This window comes from Diospyros lotus, chromosome 6 (assembly GCF_014633365.1).
Source record: "Diospyros lotus cultivar Yz01 chromosome 6, ASM1463336v1, whole genome shotgun sequence".
Taxonomy (NCBI): Eukaryota; Viridiplantae; Streptophyta; class Magnoliopsida; order Ericales; family Ebenaceae; genus Diospyros; species Diospyros lotus.
The window spans coordinates 30,261,296-30,278,972 of NC_068343.1; the positions used below are offsets into that span (position 1 = coordinate 30,261,296).

The 17,677-nt window shown below is 37.8% G+C and overlaps 1 protein-coding gene across 2 annotated transcripts in view; it reads right to left on the bottom strand.

The window, feature by feature from the left end:
• Nucleotides 1–2,234: 2,234 nt before the first annotated feature.
• Nucleotides 2,235–17,677, bottom strand: part of LOC127803487 (ferrochelatase-2, chloroplastic) — a 78,009-nt gene continuing 62,566 nt past the window's right edge. Inside the window, exons 8-10 of one of the 2 annotated variants that reach the window (XM_052339732.1) lie at nucleotides 7,778–7,878; nucleotides 7,404–7,605; nucleotides 2,235–3,062 (exon numbers count right to left, since the gene is read on the bottom strand). In XM_052339732.1, the coding sequence (XP_052195692.1) occupies nucleotides 2,838–3,062; nucleotides 7,404–7,605; nucleotides 7,778–7,878 (528 nt within the window). In that variant the 3' untranslated portion in view covers nucleotides 2,235–2,837. The remainder of the gene's footprint in view (nucleotides 3,063–7,403; nucleotides 7,606–7,777; nucleotides 7,879–17,677) is intronic. The other variant, XM_052339733.1, reaches the window with a different exon arrangement.

Here is a 17,677-nt window from a genome sequence, read left to right on the forward strand (position 1 = left end):
AGCAAGTGTTGTTGCTAGTCTTCACGACCAATGAAGCCATAGTGACTTGAGTCATTCTTCCATTTTCTTCCACTTTTCCTTTTGACTTGAAACTATATTCTCCTTCTACATACTCTTGAGACTATCGGGTTGGCTCTGCATTTGCCAACTGAGCCAAAGAAAGGATATAATTGAGAAGAAGAAGCAAGACAATGATTAGGACTGTTTGGGGCCAATCCTCGAAAAGGTCCTTCCACACTCAAGTGGGTAAAGTATGTGAGGGCCAAAGGGATGGCAATGGAAGCTACAAAAAGTGTGTAGTTGAAGATGATGCAACAAGGAAGATGACGTTTAGATCTGAAAGGGTAAAGATTAGGGTTTGGAAAATTCTATTCGCAACCACAATTTTACACTCTGCAGCCACTTTTCAATATACCTAAAATAGCCTCAAGAAAAATTCAATTTTACCCTTCATCTTCAATACTAAACCACCCACGTTAAATAGCCACCTAACATTGTACTTTCTTCCACTGACAAACTTTGTAATTTCCTCTCACCCGTCATCCGTCGCAATTACTTATTATTTCATACCTACTATCAAAAATTGAAAATCTATTTTCTCCTCTAGGTCACTCATTTCTCTTGTTTCACACCCATCATTACTCAGCCATTTTCTCTTAGAATATCAATAAGTCGAAGTTAGCTATGGATTACTACACTCAAATGTTTACGACGAATTGAGGAGAGTTTGACGAAGAAGATAACTACTCAAAAAAATAACATCACACACAAGTAAATCTAAATCTTGTATGTATTAGTGTGTGTTTCTAAGGATTTGGGAAGTTGGAGACTCCAGAGAATCCCTAATTTTCCAAATTAGTGTGTAAGTAAATATTGTATGTATTAGTGGATTTTTCGAATTCCAGAATTCAAGAAATGCATGTATTTCCAAATCCCAGGGTTTCACGGTGTTTCCCGAATCCTTCGGGAAACACCGTGCTTCCCGAACGGATTCAGGGAAACACCGTGCTTCTCGAACCCTGGGATTTGGGAAGTTGGGTTTTCAGATTTTTAATTGGTATTTTATTTTATTTATTTTTTTTCTTATATCTCAAAAAAATTAATTTTGCAATTCACCAATCAATTAATATTATTTAACAGTTAACTACTAATGAGATATGATAGATTTTTTATAAATTTTTTAAAATTATTATTTTAGTTAGAGAGAATAATAAAACATTAACTTAATTTAATTACAAATTAAAACAGTAGAGGGTCCGTGTTGTGTAATATATTATATTATATAATATATAAAACAGAGATTGAGCGCTCCGAACTCTAGAGTAGCGCTTCCAAACTCCAGAGTTCAGAGGTAGCAATGTTAATATTAATAATAATAATAATATTATTATTATTATCATAATATATATTATATACATATTATAGTATTATGTTAACTTAACTACAAATTAAAATAGTGGAGGGTCCATGCAAATTGAAATATGTAATATATTATATTATATAATATATAAAATAGAAATTAAGAGCCTCCGAACTCCTGATTTCGGAGGCTTCCAGCACATCCAAACTCCAGGGTTCGGAGGCATGGGCTACCTCCGAAATCCAGGTTTCGGAGGCGCTAGGTGCCTCTGAATCCTAGAGTTCGAAGATGATGCTGCCTCTAGTTTCAATGGCGGTGACCGATTCGAACCCAGGGTTCGAAGGTCGCCGCCACGACCACGACCTTCGAACCTAGGCGGTCACCACCTTTGCCTATCGAACCTCTCCCCTTCTAGCCTCCAAGTTCAAACATATAAAAATTACTTATGTTATCACCAAGCACAGAGTAGAGAGACGCACTTGTAAGGAAGGCGAAGGCGACGGCGACGGCGACGAGTGGGGGTTGCAGAAAAGCAACAAATGTTGTAAAGAAGGGAACGACAACGAGTGGCTATAGAGAAGGCGACAACGTGATGTATGAGATATATGAGGATAATTTTGAAATATAGATGATTGTAACAAGTAATAATAGTAGGTGTGAAGAATAATTGTTAAATTTATTTTAATTATAGTTACAAAAAGTAAAAAACTGGCTGTGAATAAAATTTCCCTTAGGTTTTGGGTTTATTACCAATCATGCCATCACCTCTCCCGATGAGGTGGACTTGACTTGAGCTCTGACCATGCGATATTAAAACATAACCAGTACAGCCAAATTATGGAATACCGTTCTTGTGCTCTAACAAGCAACAATCTAGGTAACAATAGATTCCTGTTTTTTGTTATTGGTACATTAATACATGGATGTAAACAAATTATGTAACAAGACCACAAAAATACATAATAAAGATGAAAGTTTGTTGCAGCGTAATGATGCTCATATCATATTGTCGACTAATAATTTACAGAGGAAGTTTGTTAATGCTGACTATAGGAATATCACGTACTGGTACTCTCAGACCAAGTCCACAACAAACGATTTGGCAAATAATCAAAACTTAAAGGCACCTATCCAATCCAACCCAATCCAATCAGTGTGTGTATATATATATTGTTACCGAGGGGAAGGGAGGGATGGAGAAACCTATCCCACCCTTCTGTCCAGCTGCTGCTGGGTTGGGCTCCAATGTGGCATCCTCCAACAATACATCCTTGCTTGGTAGTAGAGATGCATGTATTCTTACCCATTCAAAGACATAGGGGCGGCGGCGGCTACTATAGGTCACTGTATCTCACTCAGCTTGGATGTTTTTGCTTCTTTTACCTGGAAATTCATATTCTTTTATCCTTTTTGTACCATACACCAGCGGGCAAAGACGGCAATAGAAAGAAGATACAGACAGGAGGGGAGAGTCTTCTCAGTGTAACAAGGGTAATATACCCCATTGGTGCAGAAACCCCTCACCAGTAGTCACTTCTAATACCAACAGAACTAGCACGGCCAACATAGCTGCTCTCCCGTTCCATGTTTCAGCACTTCTTGTCCATCCCCATTCCCACACAGTGACCGGGGGTGGAAGCTCCCGACGCTGTGAGTCATATGCTGCCAACAGCTCTTCTACACTGCCAAGAGGCACCAGAGACTGCAGAATTCATCCCCACAAATTCGAATCAGCAATCAATACAAAAGTGGAGTACTGCATCAGGCCCAAGATATGCTGAAATAAATCTATAAACCCAGGACAAAAAACAAACATATTGTAAGATGTCCAGCATTGAACTAATTTCAAAGTTTTCCATGATATTCTTTTCTTCTTCCTAGTTCTTATTCAAAGTCTCTTTTTAGACCTCTTAATTTCTTCTTCATTGTTGAAGCCTATCATCCTGCATCTCACCATAGGGGAATAAGCATTGCCAACCTTCCTTGTAAATTGCGAATGAGAACTGCCCCATATGTGTGGCTATGTATGATGTAACTCCCATATCCTTGGCATGTTAGCATTTCCAATTGTTAGTCCACAAGGGGGTATGTAGGAGATTAAGGAAATAAATATTCGTTTGGATGACAAAATAAATATCCATATGCAGTAAACTGTTTCCATTTTCCTAAATTATTCCTCGCCCTGGAGGATAGAGCAATTTCCATGACCAAAATGTCTCAAGAGAGGAAGGAGTTCATGATATTTTCCTCTATGATATGGCTAGACATTGCAAATGACATCAACATGCACAGTGAGGATGTTAGTGTTGCAGTTTGATGCTTAAGAAAGAGGGTCATGGTAGCATCTCATCCAACCACAACCAGTGTTAAGAGACCAACTTGCCTTGGAAAAAGAGTTTTTACCCTTATCCATACCTGTAATATTTGGAAACACGTCTTCTTGCATTAGTCAGTAGTGTACTACAAGGGTTATCATGACCATATTGTCGCTCAGTTTTCCTATTAGATTGGAGGGATGCAGGAGACCCTAGTTTAGATGGCGACAAATGTAATTGTGGCAACCTCATGTTAAAAACATATACTGTTTAACAACATTACCATCTTAGATTGCTTCAATATGGAGGTGAAGCTGAAAGATTTTGAAAGTTCAATTAGCAACTAGTGTGTTGTGTAGGATTCAATAGAAAGTCAAAAGTTAAAGTTGCTACACTTTTAACTTTTTTGATGACCATGAATGCTCAAATTATAGTATGCACCAATATCTTAGGATCACAAAATCGTAACTTTTGTATAGTTGCAACATTGAGCCAAAAATAGAACCCTACGAACTGTCAAAATAGGTTGAACACACATTATTTGAGAATTTCCTTAATGAAGATCAAGAGTCAAATTACTTTAGAATGTTATAATTCTGGTTATGTAAGGTTTTAGTTGATTAGGAATTCTGGAGGACTATAAATTTAGTATTTATTCCCACTTTAATTTGAACAATTTGTTTACGTTTGATTTATAGTTTGGCAAGGAGTAATAATGATATGTTTTTGGCTGATTTAATTTGGAGTCCTACTTTTGCAGGGGCTTGTGAGTATTAAATACCTCACAAGCATAGGAATTATTCAGCATTGACTTATAGATTATCAAATATGGAGATTGTAATTGATTTTTCTCCCATGTTTCTTCTCCCTCAGTGTTTTTCTTCTCTTATCTTGTTTTCTTCCCCCTTTTCTGTCTTTTCTTCAAACTTTTTTGTGCTCTATTGTTGCTATTATTAGCCAACTCTTATTAAGAATTTTAAATCCTATTCTTGGAAATGAGCGTGACTATCTTCTTATTTGGAACATTATTTTGATACTTCCATTCAGTCTCTACGTACTTGTTTACATAACATCTTTTAGGTAAATGATAGTTGAATATAAAAGAGTAAAATAAGGATGTACCATGAGTAAGGGTTCCACCATCCACTGAAACAAGGGGTTGTGCCTAAACATTGGTAGATTACAAGGGCCACTTCCACCCTCTATGAGCTCTCATGTTTCGATTTGAGCTTATGTGCAGTTTCCAGGTCAAATCATTTCAAATTTTCTTTTCCACAAGATGTCATGCCTATTCCCTTAGAAACAAAATAAATAATACCTAATGTAGGAAATTTCAAAGGACACATCAACTGTCTTTGAACCTTCATCATGTGACCTGAGGCTAACATGCCTCTTTCACATCAGATCCATGGTTCTCACATGGTATACTTCTTTTTTGATAATTTCCTATTACAGATGCCATGCCCTCATTCAACTCTTTTATCATAATAAAATTAAGACCGTAACAAAACAAAACAAAAAAATACAGATATTTTCAAATTATCACTCTAAATATTCCTAGGTCATATGGTAATGAGAGTTAATCCAAACAACTTAAGGAAAAGGGGAGAAGGGATGAAAAGAGTCAACTAGAAGATAAAATCACATGCATAGAATATTAATTTATTTAGTGGAATTATGACCAACTTTGCACCATCAAAGTGACTAATAATTCTCATTTAATGTATTGTTTTGGTTGGATTGGAATTAAAATTTGATCCAGAAACATAAGAGCAATAATAATTAAAATATTTTATAATATATGAAAATGCAAAGAGAAACCATATTAATACTTACTCATGATCCAAACCATTGGGCATGTCTTTATTTAATCATATATTTTTGGATAAGTATGAGTATATCATAAGGAATCAACAAGGGGACAAACTCCATAAAAGAAGACAGTACAAACAAAAATCTATCTACAAGAAAATGGATACATTAAGAAAAATGCACATAGGAAGATAAACAAACAGAACATTCTATATTATCCAGATAAAAGAAAAAAAAAGATACAATGTTAGTTGTTTCATGCAATGAGTCAAGCTCTCAACCCCTTCAGAAACTCTCTTGTTCCTCACAAGGGAAATGACGCACCAGGCAAAGAATAAGATGGAAACCTATGCTACCTCTGATAGAACCCTGGCATCCTCTGGCCCCAAGAGAGCAAAAAATCTAACATTGAGGCTAAGATCACTCAATATACAACAAAGACAGAATGAAAGAGAACTCCAAAGGTTTAGAGGCATAGCCATAGAAGGCAGGTTGATTGATTGCCCATGTGCTTGCACATGAAGCAACAATCAAAAACAAGAAGACTCTGCTTCATGTTATCTGAAGTTGGAGAGACCAAGTGAGGCCATCTAGAGACAAAGTGCAACCTGAGGCCTTGATCTCCACTGATGCTTTGCAATGGAAGGAGCTCTTACTGGGCTACAAAGAATACTGCAGTATGATTAAAGTACCTCCTAGTGGAAACCATAAATACTTGTTCTTCCATTTGGCAATAAGATGATCATTAAGAGATCCAACAAATGCTGTCATCACCCAACCCGACAACTGCCAGAGTAACTATAACCCTTTTACACAAACTATAGTTTTCAACCAAGTAATTTATCACACACAAACCACTGTAGATGTGTATAATGGGCCAACTATTTAAGCTTGCAAAATTATATAACAAATTGATAAAAATAACATTTATAATGAACAAGAATGATGTGGAGGTAAATTCAAGAAAAACCAAGAATAATCAAATAAATGTTGTCATGAAATCATAAAGTTACAATCATTGAAGTTCAAACAATTGTAACAAAAATGACAAGAGTATCAATATTGTACCATGCAATGGTAGAGGGGTACCCATGGTGAAGAAGAATATTTTGGAAAATAAAGGTCAAGTTTTATTTCTTCTTTTTTTTTTCTTCTTTGTGGTTAAGAAAGGTTCAATTTAGCAATGAATATTACAAGCTCATATTCAAAAGTTTTGAAAAGGTTAATCAGGGAAGGGACTTGCTGTCATAAGAAAAGAAATAAGGGATGCTAGATGCTAACAGTAGTACAATGAAATTTAAAACAAATTAAAAGAGTAACAGTACTTGTTAAAAAAAGTTGCTTATAAGCACAAAGAAAGAAAGTGCTTAAACACCTTTGTTTTCTGTTCCTCATTTCACTTCAGTAATTGTTTGGTTATCCAATATATATATATATATATATATATTGTTCTCAAATCTTTTTAACCAAAAAAGGTAAACAAGTACTTGTAGGATATTTTTTGACATTGAAAAAACAAAGGCCATATATGAAGAAGAAATTTTCTTTTTCTTTTTCTGTTTTCTGTTTTTGTTTTCATTTTTTTGCAAGTAAAACTAGAAACCTTACTTGGTAACTATTTATGTTTCTGAAAACATGACAGAAATAAGAACCAGGCAACAAATGAACCTAGGAAAAGGAAATTTCCGTTGAATACAAAATAATAATGCTGCTTTTTCAAAAGAGTATTGACCTACCATTGTTATTTTCAATATCTTCCCAGTGGTAATAATATAACTATGATGATATGGTTATAGTATTGTAATACTATTATCCCATGTAACAAGATAGTGGTAATATTTTCATTATAAGAATAAATGCTAATAATATTATAATACACATGATTTTATTAGTATTTATAGATTTTCAAGCCACACCTGTCGAGCTTCAATATTTGAGACAGCCATGGCACCAACATACGGAAGACTTTCAATCACAGCATCAGCCAAATCAGAAATGAAGGTGGGTTCACAACCAAGTGCAGGAACTCGTCCCCATTTCTTTATACCAGATTTTAAAGCCAACTCTTTGTATTCAACATCAATTTCTTCTAATGTTTCAATATGCTCACTGACAAAGCTGCAGCAATAAGGAAGTATGTAAAGGACAAAACCCTAACCAGTGAACTAATTTATTTAAAGATAAATATGCAACAAAATCCAATATAAAGGCCACTGATGGTAAAGAATCTTCTAGGCATCCTAAGTAAATAGAGGGGAAAAAAAAAAAAAGATGGATGAAACAAAAGTACCTAATCGGGACAGCCAGGAGACTTTTTACTCCTCTCTTCCCTAGCTCCATGATTGTCTCATCAGTATAAGGTTTCAACCATTCCACCGGCCCAACTCTGCTCTATACATGCATTTGAACATAAATCATACCAAAGGTCAACGTGACAGTCATGTCATACTCTCAAGGGAAAAGAACTACAAAAAAGAACTAATTAAGTATTTCCATGAAAAAAGGAAAGTGATAAGTGGCATTATGGGGTAGAAACAAAAACTTAATTATGAAAGCAATAGGCTTTACAATAATTGATGCTAATGTTTGCTTAATCTAGAATTTTCCAATCTTCTCATTGAATGAATCAAAATTCCTTATACAATCTATAAAGCAAGGAAACCGTAAGCCAACTAGACAAGATCAAACATTTACAAATAATGGCGAGCACAATGGTCTTTTTCTATTCTGCTGCTCCCCCTTCCCCCTTGAGTTTATTGTAAAGAATGTGGCATATGAGATAACCATGCAGTGTAACAGAGGTATGCAAGGCAAGATGCATCTTTGTGGTAGACAAAGCCATTCAGTTGCATGGTCCCTTGTCAATGGAGAAGTGCCTCAGTTAAAGAAGCCAGAGGTTGCAGTCAGTGCCAGTGCCACACACTAGAGAATGTCAGTGTCATGAGACAGCTGTGTGCAGACACATGCTAGTGATTAGCTGTGTTCAGTTATAGGAAGTTGTCAAGATATAAATCTCGTCTCCCAGACATCTAAGGCTGATTAATAAAGGTAAGGAAACTTTTCCTATAATCTTTGTGCATGTGTTGTATTTGTGAATTGTGCAAGAAAAATTGCCCAAGACACAATGAAACCTTAGTGCGATTAACAACAATAATAATCACAAGCCATAATCCCATTTAGTGGATCGGCAAAAAATTTAATGGGAAAATTCACCCTGTGATACCAGATCCTTTTATTCTTTAAGAAATTTCAGACAGAGACAATAGTGTTGCAGTCCTATTCCCTAAAGGCTGGCTTTATGGCTATGCATAATTCTATCTTGGTAACCTCAGTCATTAACAACTTGAATTTGGAGCTTCATTCTCCTTGAATTGAGGAGGATTGGGGAATTAAGGGGGAAAGAACGGAGAGAAGTGAGGGGGAAACAACAATTAAGAGAGAGAGAGAACAGAGAAGAAAGGCGGGAGAAATTTTGTATTGATATTTCTCTCAATATTAGTGTTCCTTATATACTGATTCGGCTCCCAATGCCCCACTTGATCAACAACTACAAAGTAGTTTGAATTTGAAATTTAGGCCTAACTCCCTAACTAATATTCCCACCTATTCAATCAACTAATACAATTCACTTGGCTACTATAACTACAATCCCATGACAATTCCCCTCCTCTTCAACAACTTCTTGTCCGCAAGAAATTTAGAGTAATCCAGCCACCTTAGGAAATTGCTTGAGCAGGTTGGGGAGATATTCCCACGTGCTATTCTCCGGGTGGAGATTAGACCATCTTACCAATACTTGCGTTAGAGGGGCTCCCTGTCAATATATAATCCTTTTATCAAGGATTGCCACAGGTTCTAAGTCCTCATTAGGATCCGAAAGGAGGGGCAAAGTTGTGCTCGCTAAATTGGCTCTTGTTGACCTCTTTGGCAATGACACATGGAACGTCGAGTGCATCTGGGGGTCTGGGGTAGTCAGAGCTTGTAAGCTACCTTACCTATCCTTGCCACAATAGGATAGGGCCCATAATACTTGAGGTTGAGTTTAGAATGTTGGCCTGAGCTAAAGCCTTCAAGTGAGCCTGCCTAAGCTTAAGGTAGACCTCTTCTCCTTCTACAAACTCCCTATCACTCCTCCTCCGATCTGCAAATTGCTTGGTTTTGTTTTGAGCACTGGCCAATTCCTTCTGTAATACCTTAAGCACTTGTTGCCTCTACTGTAGGTAAGAATCCACAGTAGCCACTATAGTATCTCTTGAAATGGTAGGAAATAGAGGGTGTTTGTATCCATACAAAGCCTCGAAAGGGGTTATTTTAATGGAACTGTGGTGGCAAGCATTATACCACCATTGGGCCAAGGACAACCACCAATGCCACCCCTTAGGCTGTAGGAAGCATAGACACCCCAAATAGGTCTCCACACACTGGTTCACCCGTTCAGTTTGCCCATCTAACTTAGGATGATAGGTTGAGGACATGTGTAATTTAGCTCCCAAGTTCTTGAACAACTCCTTCTAGAAGAGGTTGGTGCAAAACTTTGTCTCTATCCGATACTTAGATTAAGGAACCCCATTAAGTTGTACCACCTTGTCAAGGAAGAGGCGGGCTAGCTCTTGTGCTGTGAGAGAGTGAGTCAAGCCTATAAAATGGAAAAACTTGGTGAATCTATCCACCACCATCAAGATGCAATCCTTCCCTTCGGACTTTGGAAACCCTTCCACAAAGTCCATGGATATATTAGACCAGGCTTGAGTAGGAATGGGGACGGGTTGTAGTAGCTCAGGGGTAGCTACTGTCTCATGCTTACACCTCCTGCAGGTGTCACACTTCATCACATAGTCAACCACCCACTTCTTCAATTTTGGCTAGTAGAACAGTTGCTTAACCCTCTAATAGGTATTTTGCATCCTTGAATGGCCCCCAAGCAGTGATCCATGCAGAGTGTCCAAAATTTTTCCCTTCAATGCCTCACTATCCCTAATGACCAACCTCCCTTGATACCTCAGTACTCCACTCTTCAAAGTAAACCCAGGTTGGCTGTTTGGGTCTAAAATTAGTTGCTCCATTACTCCCTTTGACTAGTCATCTTGTTCATAGCTAGCAGTGACTTCTTGATACCAATTAGGAACAACAGTTGTGATGGATGCTACAGTTCCCTCTTTTGTACACCTGGATAGGGCATCTGCTGCCTTATTCTCCCTTCCCTTCTGGTATTGGATGACATAATCCAACCCCATTAGCCTTGCCGTAATCCAACCCTATCATTCCAAGAGAACCCCTCATTCAGTAGATTAGTTAGGGGCTTGCTAATCACCCCATAATCCCTCACAAGCCATTTGTAGTACCTTGTCAAGCCCAAAAATCCCCTCAAGGCCTTCACATTTGTAGGTCTTGGCCATGCTATCATAGCATCCACCTTCTTAGGATCAGTGCTCACCCCTGCACTGGATATCACATGTCTCAAGTACTCCACTTGTGGTTGTGCAAAGGCACACTTAGATTTCTTGATAAACAACTAATTGAATCTAAGGACCTCTAGGGTAGTCTTTAGGTGGTCAATGTGTTGCTAGAATGAGGGACTATGGACAAGGATACCGTTGAAAAAGACAAGTATTAATTTATGGAGGTAGGGCTAAAAAATGTGGTTCATTAGAGCTTGGAATGTGGTAGGAGCATTGATTAAGGCCAAAGGGCATTACCAAGAATTTGTAATGCCCTTGGTGAGTGGTGAAATAAGTTTTTGGTATGTCATCAGGGTTCATACAAATCTGGTGGTACCCTGATTGAAGATCTAGCTTAGTGAAGACAACTGCATGCTTTATCTCATCTAATAGATCTTCAATTATAGGAATTGGGAATTTGTTCTTTATAGTGTGAGTGTTCAGCTGGCAATAATCAATGCAAAAGTGCTAGCTCCCATCCTTTTTAACAAGTATAGGTGATGCATAGGAGCTTTGATTTGGTCGAATGATTGACCTTGTCAGAATGTCCTTAATCAATTTCTCGATTTCTACTTTTTGTTTAGGGGGGTATCTATAGGCTCTTATGTTAATAGGTTCAGTGTTGGGTTCAAGAATAATGGAATAGTCATAATGTCTATGGAGAGGGAGTGAATGGGGCTCTTCAAATAGGTCCCTAAATTCAAGCAGGAGTTTATTAAGTGAACCTAATTCATGTAACTTCCACTGTTGATTGTCAAGGAAGATTCCCCCTTTTCCTTTCTGCCCCAACTCCTCCTCTTCATGTTCCACTGCAGGGATTGAGAAAAGTTGAGCCACTTGAGTCCATTTGGACTTCAAAATTTTCTGTAGCTTCCTCCCAGTTATCATCTTACATACCCCGGTCTTAGGGTTCCCAGTGAAGGTCATCCTCTTGCCTTCTTTCTCAAACGTGACTTCCATTCTGTTGAAGTTAGAATTTATATTAAATGTCTCCCCGTGCATCTCCCGACAAAATCCCACACAAGCAGATCGGCACATCACCTTGTGACCGTTTGCTACAGTCACAGACAGTGGTTGGGTCCCTGTTAATTCACACTTTAGCTTCTTGGCTATCCCCTCATCAAGGAAACTATAAGTGCTTTTTGCTATGAATCAACACCATAAGCCTGATGTCCTACACCTTCCTTTCTACTCGAATGATCTTATAGTTGGCGAGACCTCTAAGGGCATTAAGTGAGATCTCCACATTCTCCTCTCCTTCCCTTCAACTTGAGTGATTGTCCCATCATCATTCTTTGTTTCTTCTTCTCCTTCCAACAACAAGAGCTACCTCTGGCATTGATGCCCTGGGGTATACCTATCCCCACAACGGAAACATAAGCCAAACTACCTCTACTGTTCTGCAAGCTTTACGCTATTTATAGGAACGGGAACAATTGCAATTGAATGGCTCACTCCCTTGCCTCCATCATTATTCCTCCCTCCTTCCCTTCCTACACCCTTGCCACCAAGCTGGAGTGTTCTAGTGTTTATACTCCTCATTTTCCATCTCTGCTTTTTCATTAACGCTTCCACTGTCAATTCTTGCAACTGTGCACACTCGGCTGCTTGTTTGATCTTTTTAGGTTGTTGCATCTTGACAATAGGCCTCAACACTTCACTTCATCCACTCACAAAACTAGAAACAAAATACCCCTTTGTAAGATGTGGATTCAAGATTAACATAAGTGACTTAAGCTCCTTGAATCTCAATTGATAGGACTGCACCGACCCTCCTAATGTAGCTTATTGAACTCCTCTACTATGCTCATCATATTTCTGTCACCAAATCGTTCACAAAGATCCTCCACAAATTCAGCCCACCGACAATCTTCCTTAGCACCTATCCACCCCTAGAACCAAGCATCCCCAGCATCATTAAGGTAAACAGCGGTGAGAGTCTGTAAGCCCTCAAAATAAGGGTTGGGCAATTGTAGAATTCCGAGAATAGATAGAAATTTTAGGGAAAGAGAAAGAATGAGAGAAGGAAAGAGAAGAGAACAAGAGAGATGGAGGGAGAAATTGAGAGAAAAGAGAGAGAAAGGATTCTATTATTCTCAATTAATGTCTTCTCCTTCTACCACAGCCTTTAAAGGTGCTTCTTTCAGTTAAGGCTAACCATCAGCCAAAGTTAGTTAAGTTGTTCTAAACTACCTAACCATTAGCTTGTTACAAACGGCTACAATAGTTTCCCTATTACAATTCTATCCCCAGGTCGTAACAGAGTCACTCGTTGCTATACAGGCACATGATAGAAACTGAACATTCTCTCATACCTACACACCCACCATCTTGGATGCACTCCATCAAATATGGGAATCTCCAACTTTAGGAATGGAAAACCAGGCTGATGAGGAGTAGCCTAAATTCCCTGTCTCCTCTCTGTAGTGTTCTCCCCTACTGCCCACAGATTTGCCTCAAATTCAGAGGCATCCTCTATTCGTGAGGCCAGGATATGTCCCAGTAAGATCGGGTCAGATCTCTCTCTGGGAGGGAATTCTGGAGAGAGTTACTTGGTGGTGGCTTGTAAACATCCTCATGAATATCTGCATTTGATCCTTCAATTGGTTATGTTGTTCCCTGCTCTCCTCCCACCATTGCTCCATAGCTCCATCAATTCTTCTTTCCACCACCGTTTCCATGGACAATTCCATACTCCCCATTCGAATTTGAAAATCAACCACTGTCGTAGTGATCTGTTGCAGTTGTGCCTCCATCTTCTTCATGCGGGTGCCATCGACCAAGGTGAATTCTGGGGGTGATCTTTGCCCGAGATCGTGCTCTAATATCAAATTGTCAAAATTGAATTCTGATAGGGGAAATTCTCCTTGAATTGAGGAGAATTGGGGAATTAAGGGGAAAGAACAAAGAGAAGTGAGGGGGAAACGAGAGTTAGAGAGAGAGAGAGAGAGAGAGGCGGTAGAAATTTTGTATTGATATTTCTCTCAATGCCTTTGGAGCGGTATCAGTGTCCCTTATATACCGATCCGGCTCCCAGAATAGGAGCCACTACCCTACTTGATCAACAATTAGTCATTACTGTTGGTTTTTTATGGAGATAGAAGAAAAAGGGAATGAACGTACAAGAATAGATTGGGAGAAGCGATGAAGCTAATCGTTTTATTGAGTATTGATATCACTTATTTATATAGCAAAAGATAAACAAATTTGCAAAATATTCTACTAACAAATTAGAAAATATTTTCCTACAAAATAGCATAAATAACATGTCATAGTCTAACTAATATTTGACCTATTCAAACTAGAATTAGCAGTATCTTAAGTCATAATTCAACAATTACAAAGTAGTTTGAATTTGAAATTTAGGCCTAACTACCTAACTAATATTCCCGCCTATTTAATCAACTAATTACAATTCACTCGGCTACTAGAACTACAATCCCATGACACTTCATTAACTTGATAAAAAACAGAAATCTCTCCAACAAACCTGTTTTAATAAGGATATCAAAGGAATATTTTGGCATTCTCATTGATTGATCCTTTTGCAAAAAAAAAAAAATTTTGACTATAGGCAAGCTACTTTCCTTATAAAAGCTTTGCTTGCATTCTATGCCTGACATAAAGCAATCTTTACCATTTGATATGATTAATTTGGAAAGGGCAACAACAGAGTTTGTGAAGTTGAGCACCCAATTGCACAAGGAAGCATTCTCGTTTCTATTTTTTAGTGGTTGAGAGAGGGGTGCTTATTTTCTTTTGTGTATAATTTTTTTTTTTTTGGATGATTTGTATGCTCTTGTAGGTATATGGGCCGTAGTTCTTATCTATAAGGTTTGCCTATTTAAGGTAGTTCCTCTTGTGTTGGTATAAAGGTTTTTCTTAACAAAAATGAAGTGAGGCTTGCTATACAAGGTTGTTTCTACATGAGTAAGGGCTATGGGTTCATAGCAAATTAATTGGCCACCTTTTTGGTTATGGCTCGAAAGGTTTGAAGCTCCATTTATTCTAAATTCAGTGTGTAGCAAGTGATGTCAACCACAACCACAATGTTAGACTTTCTGTACATCGAGGCTAGGGAAGTGCAAAGGAAAAGATCAAAACTTTTATTTCAATACAATATTTTGGTAATCTTACCCAAGTACAGTGAAAAATGAAAAAGGGCTCAAAGATGCCCAGATGTAATGTTAAATCAGCAAAGGCTCTCATATTTTCGTGGACAGATATGAGTAAATAAATTACTCCAAGATCAAAGATTAAGAATTGGGTTGTAAACATAAGAATTTGACAGGAAAATCTATTGAAGTGGTGACGTTATGAACATGAGAGAATTAATATTATTTAACTCCAAGAGACAAGATGGGTTGGCCAAAAGGCTAAAATGTTGACTAAATTTGGATACAAACTTCAGTACTCAGAAGGATTATACAAGGAATGGCATAGGGATATGTTTGGATAAGACTTTAAAGGATGGGGCAGTGGACATGAGAACAGTTGGGAATTGGATTATTGCAGTTGAAGTTGTTGTAGGAGAAGAGACCATAACTATTATTAGTACATATGCACCACAAGTTGGGGGAGGAAAAGAGAACAAGACAAAAGATTTGGGAAGATTTAGAGGGGTTGGTGCAAGCATTTGTGGAAAAATCTTATTGCAAACTCTTGACTTTGAATTCTTTTAGTACTGCTTTATTCCACCACCAACACTCTTTCTGGTTTGGAGCTTTTCCCTTTTGAGTCTCCTAGAACAGTTTTTGTCGTAGTTCAAATAGAAGTAGCCATATCAATCCAAAATTGGTTAGCTTGTCCTTCTAAAATCCAATCTCTTCTGCAACATACATTTTCCTTCAAATAGCTTGTTTTTCATCTTTTAAATTCCACCATTTGATTCTTATACTTTGTTTTGTATTATTCTTTATTTTTCAATATGGACGTCTAGAACTAAAAGCCTATTTTAAGTGGTTAGACCTCTCCTTTAACTTTCTCATAAAAAGTAGTCTATTTGGGTAGTTGACATGATAAGCTATTTTTATAGGTGACAAAGTGTTCATCCTGCTACTTGAATATATGCTATGGCAAAATCCAGCATAGCTTTACTGTTGTTATTTTTTTGTCCCATTCCATGACCTCCGTGTACATTTCTATATACTTCTTTGCCCTATCACTGTGTTTAAGTCCCTCTCATAATGATCTTTGGACCTCTTAAGTATATTTTGACTAAAAAAAAAAAAAAAAAGAAAGAAAGAAGACAGTTGGTGGAACAATGTCTAATGTTTACAAAAATTCATACCACCAATTTCACAAAAAAGATGGGGAAACAAATATATACAAATTAGCCATGCAAGAGACAAAAACAAAAATCTTGAGCCAAGTGAAATGCATAAAAGACAAAAATCAAAAGGTGCTAGAAAATGAGGTGGTGATCAAGAAGAGATGGAAGTAGTGTTTTTCAAAGTTGTCCATTGAAGGTGACCAACAAGTATTATGCTGAGGCATCTTAGCAAATCGAAAGACCATACAAATTACATGTTCTATAGATGTTTTTATCAAATCAAAATAAAACAAGCTATGGAAAAAATGAAGAATAGTAAAGAAATTAGACCGGATAATATCCCAATAGAAGCATGAAAATGTATGGCAGAAGATGTCATTTTTTTGGTTAACGAAATTATTTAATATGGTTTTCAAATCAAGAGGGACGTCTTAAGAGTGGAGAAAATGGCACTTTCAGTTATTCGTTATAACAATAAGGGATGTTCAATTGTGAAAATTATACAGAGATCAAGCTAGCTCGCTATGAAACTTTGGGAGTTGATAATTGGGCAAAGGTTAAGGAAGAAACTAAATTGTTAGGACTCCCATTAGGCTCACCTATTAAAGGCATAAAGGGAGAGGAACAATAGGGGCAGCCAAAGGAATTGAGTTAGGGGCAAAAGAGTCAGAAGTTGGTTAGAGGGGAATATTCATTCACGTGGCTAAAATAGAATGGGAGAGAGGTATAAAAAGGGAGGGAGGAGGAGAGAGAAGGAATCTGGAAAATTGTTGAAGGAGTTGTGGGAGAGTGAGGCCCTCTCGAATAGGCCTATTTTGTTTTCTTTCATTGTTTTCGCTAAATCCATTGTTGAAGCTACTGTAATTGAGGAATTCCTATTGTTTTTGAGTTAAAGTTCAATCTATTGAGTAAGAGTTTTATTATTTTGGTATCAGAGCATCGATCCATGGGGGTGACCGTCTTTGAGAGAGTGGGTGAATTGGAGGGAAGATTGGAGAGTTATCAAGAGCAAATCGAAGGGAAGATGGAGGGTTTGGAGGTCAGTTTGGAGTCGATCAGAAATGAGCTCCAGAGGGTGCGTGCAAAATATAGAGAAGAACATAGTGATGATGTTGGACCAATTGAATTTACTGATGGAGAAATGGGAGGACCAGGAGAAAGAGAGGAAGGGAAAATAGAGTGAGGAGAACCTACAAGTGGGCTAGTCCCTCATCGGGGAGGTCACGTCGGAACTTAGGGAACGGAGTAAGGAAGTAGGCGGTGGGTTTGAGATCTTTGGGAGGTCAGAAGTGAGAAGTCGACGTTTGGCGATGCTCATGTTTAAGGGAGACAACCCTGATGGTTGGGTTTTTAGGGCCAAACAGTACTTCTCCATGAATCATTTAATGGATGCGGAGAAGCTGGACTCAACAGTTCTTTGTTTTGAAGGAGCTGCTCTTTCTTGGATCCAGTGGGAGCAAAAACAACAACGGGTGAGGAG